This window comes from Parambassis ranga, chromosome 4 (genome assembly GCF_900634625.1).
Source record: "Parambassis ranga chromosome 4, fParRan2.1, whole genome shotgun sequence".
NCBI lineage: Eukaryota > Metazoa > Chordata > Actinopteri > Ambassidae > Parambassis > Parambassis ranga.
The window spans coordinates 22,155,390-22,164,296 of record NC_041025.1 but is presented as its reverse complement, the minus strand read 5'-3'; the positions used below and the strand labels follow the sequence as shown (position 1 = coordinate 22,164,296).

The 8,907-nt window shown below is 44.8% G+C and overlaps 1 protein-coding gene across 1 annotated transcript in view; it reads left to right on the top strand.

Moving 5' to 3' along the window:
• Nucleotides 1-2,139: 2,139 nt before the first annotated feature.
• gpc1a (glypican 1a) overlaps nucleotides 2,140-8,907 on the top strand; it is a 31,045-nt gene continuing 24,277 nt past the window's right edge. The window contains exon 1 of the mRNA XM_028403826.1: nucleotides 2,140-2,774. Within this exon, the coding sequence (XP_028259627.1) occupies nucleotides 2,618-2,774 (157 nt within the window). The 5' untranslated portion in view covers nucleotides 2,140-2,617. The remainder of the gene's footprint in view (nucleotides 2,775-8,907) is intronic.

Below are 8,907 nucleotides of genomic sequence, written 5' to 3'. Positions count from 1 at the left end.
TTTAAAAGTCCAGTCCTGGCTTCAATGCTTGTTCTGAGAGCCCAGTGAGCAGACTGTCATGTGAAGCTCTTCAGCTAGCCCATCATCACGTCAGCCTGCGGTGGAGCAGCTGTAGCTCCAGACAAACCAGGATGTTACATATTTTGTATGTAATGGGTTTATTTCTGAGTGAAGGTCTGCTTAATGAGACCTGTCATGAACAGAGTGAGGGCTGATTGGTCAGTTTGGGGCCTGGAAAGAGATGCAGTGTTCTTGACAAGTGTCTTTTTTACTTCAGGCTTGAGAGGGCACGATGGACGGTGCTCCTTCTTACAGCATGATGGAGACGACCACCATCCACAACATGTCCTCTGATCAGGACCGGGCTGTCAGCTCTGCATCCACGTGTTGCTCTCTGTATTTTTTGCTGGACTATGTAGAAAAAGGTTCACACTCATTAACTACTAAGTGTGAAGACGAACAAGGGGACCGTGTTGAATCAGTTGCTTCTCATTTGTTCTGCTGAGGCACAGATTTGCCTTCAGCTTCACATTGTTTCTAAAATAGCAATAATAAAATGAGTCCAGCCTCCGCGTGCAGCGTTTTTGACGGGTGCTTTGTTCTGCTGAATAAAGACTGCGGTCCACGGGGTTTCAACTCTTTTTATAGTCTGCTAAAGAACATCATGTTATTAATTAACACGCCTGAACTCTGAGTCTGACCTGTGCACCAATAACGTCGCTCACACGCCTTTTAACTCACTCTCTGTAAGTCACTTTAGGTCCTTTTGTTGCTGCAAGGTCCGACAAATTGCACTTAATTTCTGCTGCATCTCTGGAGCGTCGGAGCTGCCAGTGAGCTTTCCTGGCCCGCCTCTGGACCTGCTGCTGCGGCTGCTATGATGCAGAGGCAGAGGATCCGACAGCTCATCAGTCACCCTGCCGAGCCAGAGGAAGAACCTCCAGCGGCCTGCAGAGACACATGCAGAGCGTTCAGGGCTGCTTCATGAGTAAGGAGTGTTTGCAGGAAGGCCAGTTTCTTCAGTTTGCGTGACACAGTTTGTTTCATGCAGAGGAGAAAAGAAGACTTTTAAATCCTGACCTCAGTATCAACCTTTAAGTGGCTGCAGGCCGACTGTGTCAGTACAGAGTAATTCAGCTAAATCCCTTTAGCCTTGAAGCTGCCTGGCAGAAGGTGGGAAGCCTGCAAAAATAAACTCTTAAATCACCGAGCGAAGAGGTTTTCTTTTTATGCTCTTTAGAAAAATGTCTTATTTACATATTACAGTTGGAATAAAGGAAAAAAACTGTCAACACACTTTTTGAATGGCAGCCAGTGACTGGTTGTGTTAGGGTTGGAGCTGCAGAGAGCTGAGAGAGTTGGTGGAGGAGGCAGAATTTTTTTCAATGCTTGGACCATGACATGAGCAGTAAGGTCGACTCACAGTGAATCCAACTCCAGGAGCAAAGAGGTCGAGGTTCACCTGTCAATCAAAGGAAATACATAAAGAAAACAGTTCTCAGATCTCTGTGTTGACTATTGTGTAATACCTCTTTACACCACAAGGTGGTCTAGAGTGCAGCGATAAGTCAGAACTCATCCATCAACAGCAGTGTCTATGAGGACCCATTCTGTCAGACATGCATCATTTTAAGCCCTGGAACAATTTAAACAGGCGAGTTATAAAAAAAAGAAATGTAAGGAGCCCTCAAGTGGCCATTTGAGGAACTGCAGGTCCCTTCATTAGACATAGCTATTTTATTAGAGCTAGTTTTTAAATATCACTGTTATCATTGTGCAGCTACATTATGTGTGAATGACTGTGATTAAAAACAAACATCCGGATTATAAATAAATACATACATATTATATAGGCCCACACAATTAAAACATCTATACAATAATTTATTGTATATTAATAAATAAAACAACAAACATTAATAGAAAGAAAAATGTGAAGCATTGTTAGAATATCCATTCATTTTTGGTGCTTTTCGTGCTTTGAGGACCTGCAGGTGGCGCTGTTCAGCTCCTTAGTTCTTGAAGCAGTATTTACACACACACATACACACACAGACACGCGGAAACAGAAAGAGAGGGAGCATCAGCAGCACTCCCTCCCACTCTCACGCAGGTTTTATTGTCCCGGAGCCTGCTGCTGGTGGAGCGGGGAGCTCAGACAGTCCTGCTCTGGTCTGAAAGCTTCTTTAAAGTAACGCGTTTGGCTCTTTTGACGCCTTTTACGCGGCTGATTTCCATAATCATGCAGCGATAGTGTGAGCGCGCAGCCGCTGTGACTGAGGGACACCTGCTCCCACACTCTGCCTTTTGTCTCTCCTGCATCTCTGCAGCGCGCAGCACCGAGAAAGAGGAGGAGGAGGAAGGAGGAGGAGGAGGAAGGAGGAGCGGGGTGTACCTGCCACCTACAGCCGCGCTCTGCAGCTCTCCCCTCTCGCAGAAACACACGCCGGACCGGCAGCCACGGGCGCCTCCTCCCTTCACCTTCGGAGCTTTGCGCAGTTTGAACGGGACTCTGCTGGAAACTCTCTGGATCCTGTAAAGAGAACTCCTGCTCGGGATTTTTTTTTGTCTGACTGAGTGTGAGTGGAGGAAACAGGCACTAACGCCTCAGCCTAAGATGCGGCTCCCCGTCCTGCTCCTCTGTGTGGGGCTGTGTCTGTGCGCAGCGCCCGGCCCGGTGGCCGCCGCGGCGGATAAAAGCTGCGCCGACCTGCGGCAGTTCTACACCGGGAAAGGCTTCGTCCTGGCCGGCGTGCCACAGACTGAGATCTCCGGTGAGTTTATGTTGCGTTTTCATGCACTTTAACACACTTGAAGTCAGTTTTTTAATTGTTATTAATAAAACATATAATCATAATTATTATTTCTATATAATTATATAACGCTTTCTCCATGCAGTGTGTGCTGTGAATGGGGACTTTATTTTGCATTTTACCTGTTTTATTGTTCTAAAGGGGGGGGGGGGGGGGTAGGTGTGCATTACTGCTGCAGCTCATGTGTTGAGCCCTCTCTTATTTTCTAAGCATCTCAAGTGAAGTGTTCCACAGCCACCCCTCCTGCACATCTCTATTATAGTCCTTTCTGGGGCATTTTCATTGTCTGCAGGTGGGTGTGAGCGGTGTGTGTGTGTGTGTCTCATGGAGCTGTTACAGTCTATTCATTGTATTGATGGCTGTTAGCTGATGTTTGCACTGCAGGTGTAAGCTTCCTTTTTAATGTAAAGTGCAGATAGACTGTGCTGTTCAGGCATTTTTCATTGTCTGCTTTGTTGTGGACTGCAGGTGTAGTGTGTGTGTGTGTGTGTGTGTGTGTGTGTGTGTGTGTGGAGGTGGGGGTATGTTTGGTTGTTTGCATACTAATTTAAGCAATGCTTAAGGGGGCAACATAGGTAACAAGAAAAGTGTGTTTTACTTTGTAAACAGAGTTTTCAATGGCTTCTCTTTGTTTAATTCTTGGAGCCCTTCTTGTCTTTCAGCCATCTATAAGTAGTCCAGCTATCATGCATTTAATCAATCAGTCAATTACCCAGCCGGCCCAGTAATCAGTCAGTTTGAGATCCAGACATCAAACTCTCTCTGTGTCTGGTCCCAGCCGTCCACACATGCTGATTAAACTGTCTCAACCTTGAGGAAAGTGAAATTGAGTTGTTTCTCCCTTAAAGGCGATCATCTGTCCTGCTGTCTCTTCCCCTAAAGACGGACAGAAGGAGGGGATGAAAGGGAGGTGTGTGTGTTTGGGTGTGTGTATGGATCTGAAGGTCATTTCATGTTGTGTCAATGAAATGCTCTGGTTTGGGTGGTGTGGTTATTAATATTGGATGTGTGGGTGTGTGTGATAGAGATAGACAGCAGCAAACAGATAGGAGTGAAATCACAGAATGTGGAGACAGTGAGGGTTGACAGAGAGAGAGAGAGGCAGAGCAAGCAAGTCACTCAAGGTCTCTGTCAGACGGCTGAGGAGGAGACGCTCTCCCTCTGTTTCCATTAAAACCTCATCTTTTATTGAGGGACGTGAAAACACAATGCTTCCGTCACTCGGATGTTGATCTTCTCTTCTCTCTTCGGTTTCCCAGAACTCGTTAAAACTGACACACAGATAGCAACAAGAAAGACGGTGACAGGCGGCAGGATTCGGCTCTATCAGTCTCATCTCAGGGATCCAGGGAGGGTTAATTTAGAGCCGTGTGGCCCGGCAGGCTGCTCCTCACTCCTCAGGGTATGCACTGAAAATTAAGTGAAAGACTTTACACAGAGCTACACATTAGCACCTGCACGGCCCATCAGAAAGAATATGAATCGTTAGGGTGGAACAGCTTTACTGCAGGTCTTTGTTCCTGTTTTTTAAGCATGTTTTGCTCTTATAGAGGCCAAAAAAACGATGCTGTGTGAATATAAGATGATTTTAAGGAACAAAAACAACTCAGATCTGACAGGAAGTTATATATTTTTCACATATAAGTCTCAGAAACAGGTGGCTTCTGGAATAATCAGGATATCAGCTCCTCCAAAGGGCGCCTGTGTCTGGTTTTCAGTTTAGTATCTGGCTATGTTTTCATTATTTCTATCTATTTTGGCCGTGTTTCTTATTATTTCTCTTATTTGTGTTATGTGAAAACTGCAGAAACAAAGGAAGAGCAGCTGATGTTGACCAAGAAGAATCTTGAAAACCTTGAACTGGACAGAAAAATACTCAAACTTTTTAGTAACTGGATCCATTAGTCAAATAATGAAGCTGTGGATATTAGCTGGAGGTTTCTACTGAAGCTCCAGAGCCCATAGAAGAAGGCATACAGTTAACATTTAATATATTTTCTGCAGAGAAACTAGCAACAACATCCTCTAAACATCCTCCAAACGGAGCGTCAGCCTCACTTGACTCCTGTATGTATCTATTATCTCGGAGCAGTAAACACACAGACAGATGTTTCGGCCCAGCGGCCTTCCTGTGCGTGCAGCACACACCCCCCCCCCCCCTTTTTTTCGGAGGAACAAACACTTTCCTAATGGTTTGGGACCAGACCCAGCTGCTGGCAGTCCCAAGCACTTCACAGCTAGCATTATCTGCACAGCAGTGCTACAGAAGGTTGTTTCAGTTGAAAGTGAGTTTGGAGTTGTCTGATCTGAGTTGGCCTGTCGAACAAAAATCATGGCTCCATCACAACAGCTACGTCAGTCTGTCAGTCGGGGAGACGGCGGTCCAAGACTTTGGTTCATTCAAGGCCGAATACTTCACTGTGTTCATATTTTCCTCAGCTGTAGGTAGGGGTGTAGGAAAAAATCGATTCTGTGAAATACCCAAATTGATTTTTTTATTAATTATTTATGAGCAAACATTAATTTCAGCGTCTTACTTTTGTGGTGCACACTGTCTCTTTAAGCAGCTCTGCTTAAGCCACCATGTGATAGCTGTTTATTCTCTACTCTCACGGTCGTTGTTACACAGCTCAATGTTGACACTGAACATGGCTGACACCGACAACGAGATACGAGAGGTGTGTATACATATACACACATACACACAATCGCAATATATCGTCTTTGTTACAGTATCGGGATATATCGTATATCGTATTGTATCGTGACATGTATTGTATCGCCAGATTCTTGGCAATACACAGCCCTAGCTGTAGGTGTAGCTGCCCCTTCTAGCCATCATATGTTAGCATGCTAACCTGCAAAACCTATATTGTGAACATAAAACTTTATGATTTTTTTGTGACACACACTAATACATAAAGTTCAGAATATTTTGAGTTTCAAGGAGTTTTTTGAGCATGTGTGCGTGTTTCTCTGCATCTCTACATGTTTGGGAACGAAGGTTCGGAGTGCTGTCTGTACCCCCATCATCCCCAAACCGTCCTCCTCCTGCAGACGTTTGCAGCTGCATCGGTCCCATAATCGGATGACGCCGTGCAGTACAATCATGTTAGCATAAATGCTACAATGTGTAGTATGTGGCAGGTGTATCATGGATGAACTGTGGCACATGTGGTGAGGATGTGTTGGTGTTTTTTTTGTATAGTAGTCTGCAAACCGAGCTTCAGGTCAGGTTCAGAAATAGATCAGGTTGTGGATTTGAACAGAACTTCACACAGCTGTGTGAATATCGTTGTTAGAACACTCTGTGTAGCACTAATCCTCATGCTGCATTCATGTGGTAGGGGAACTCATGGCACTGGCCAACTTGGCTTTTACAAAGCTGGCTTGTGAATCTCTTTGAGGAATTGTGTCATGTCATTGCAAAACAGCACACAAAAACCTACCACATCAATATTATAATATAAAAATTGGTATTTGCCATTATTCTTCATGGCTGAATTGTCAGAGCAAATGGTCCAACGATGATATTCACTCAGTGTTTGAAGGGAACAGGAAGCAGTCAGGATCCCTGCATGTTGTCATGTTGTGTTGTTTTGTGTTGCGGTGAAACTACAAAGCAGAAATGCAGTGTGTGTCCATGCCACATGTGAACAGCATGAACAGAAATTTACATATTATGGAATGCATACAGGGAAATAATCTGCAGGATGAACAGTTTGGAGTGTATAATCCAGGTGTATATACACATATATGGATGTCACTGTGAAGGCATGCTTTAAACATCATAACTCCAAAGTAAAATAGGTGCAATATGACGGGAAGAAGCTCTGAATTCCTAAGCTGAGGTTTAAAAAAGCCCATTCTTCCCAGCTCACACTCATTGTTCTATAGGTTTAGCAGCAGGTGAATGGAAGTCATCTTTCCTGCTGTCTGCCCGTCTGTCTCTGTGCCTGCAAGCGGTTTTAACACACACATTGGAGCTTTCACCTGGTCAATAGTTAAAGACTAGCTCGTCCTATAGTGTGTGTGTGTGTGTTTAAAAGTGAGTGAAAGCCAACACCTTCTCCAGGTTTCATTCACACATGCTTTGTCTGTGCAGAGCAGCATACACCCATGTGATCGAGTGACAGAGTGTAACCTGCACACTTCATCTCTGTTAGTGAGTTTAAATGCTGTGTGTGTGTGTGAATATTTGAGTGGTTTTCACGTTGTTGAATGTGTAAATGAACACACAGGTCAGATGTGTTTTCAGCTTGGCTTACTGCTAGATTAGGATACATTACAGGTTTGGCCTCAGTCAGCTGAAGCTGTAAATCTGTATCATTCTGTTTTCCACCCATAGCTTAAATTTAATCACATTACTTGAAAATGAGTTTCCGTCAGTATCTGTATGTTATTATATTTTAACTAAGAGCTGTACCATTATACCACTGAAGAAGAAGAAGAAAGCAGGACAGGACATGTTTTATTTTTTTAATTTGTGCTTCTTCCACCTCATACAGACGTTAAAACCTTTGTCACCATACATCATCTGTGTTTAGATTTGGGATTATTTTGGATGGAAGCGCTCATGGACTCAGTTTAATCATGGAGTAATCCAGCTGCTTTTGATTCCTGTTCGAACTGTGGGAACAACAATGTCATGATCATGGTGGCATCGTGGAAAATCTGCACAGAGTTTGTCTCCATGAAAATGTGTCTTTACAGTTAGAGACCTCCAAACCAGACTGAGGTCTGCTCAAGACCACCTGGAGACAGAGCACACAGACTGAAGTCTGCTAGAGACCACCTGGAGACAGAGCACACAGACTGAAGTCTGCTAGAGACCACCTGGAGACAGAGCACACAGACTGGAAGTCATTTGGTCAGATGAAGCTGAACTAGAGCTCTGTGCTCACAGAGATGTTGTCTTCATGTGGAGACAGAAAGGAGAGGCACGGTTCATACAGTCAGATGTTTACATGTTAACAGACACACAGCTGAAGCTCAGTCAGCTGATCAACACTGTTCAGGTGGAGTTAATGTTCAGGATTGAATCAGAAGCACCGCTGAGCACAGAGCCGGTGTTTGTATCAAACCAATTGTAGCAGCACTCATCTCCTGATCTGTGAAGGGAGGATGAAGGAAAAGCAGCCAGGACAGAACCTCCTCCTCCTCCTCCTCCTCCTCCTCCTCCTCCTCCCTCCTTCCTCTCATCCTCCCCTCTGGTCTCCCCTCTCACCCGCTCCTCCACCTCACCTCGATCTCTGCCTGTTTCTCTCCTTTCTCTCTCATGTCGCTGCATCAGACATCATGAAAGATTCACAGCTCTGCTTTTAACAGCCAACCAAACTCTCTCTCTCTCACACACACACAACCCTGCACCCAAAGATTTCAGCCTACAAAAAAACAATGCACTGATGGCACCAGGAATCAGACAGGAAGGGAGCAGAAGTTAGAGACGAAGACAGGGAGAGTGTGTGTGTGCTTTGGGTATTCAACGTTCCACTTGGTGACTTGTGTTGTGAACGCCTGAGTAAGCATGTGATGTGTGACAGATGACGGACAGTATCAATTTCCTCCCTTACACACACACACACACATTCACACACACTCTAAGAATACCTGCTCATATTTGTACTTTTTTGAAATGTACATTTTATTTGTTTGATAGGTGCCAACAATCAGTCTGGTCGGTCCACATGTAATGACTCACATTGATATTCAAGGTATGGAGCCTTATGGTGACACAGGAAGATTAAATTTCTCAAACTGATGGATGCAGGGGTCAGAGTCATACACCCCCCCCCCCCTGCATCCCTATGGTCCTCACGTATTAGGAGGAGTGGTGGGTGCAGAGAGAAAGAAGGAGCCGAGGAGCAAAAGCACAAACCGTTCAATGGCTTCACATCAATCTTTGCACTTTAAAATCAATGTGCTACAAATCAGCACCGCCTCTCGATAACCTCTGTTCACACCTCTGCCCCCCCCTTTAATGTTGACTTCCTCCTCCTCCTTATCAAACACTATTTTTACTTTCTCCTCCTCCTCCTCCTCCTCCTCCTCCTCCTCTCTGGCGTCCTCTCTTGAGCATCCATCTGTTTTCCAA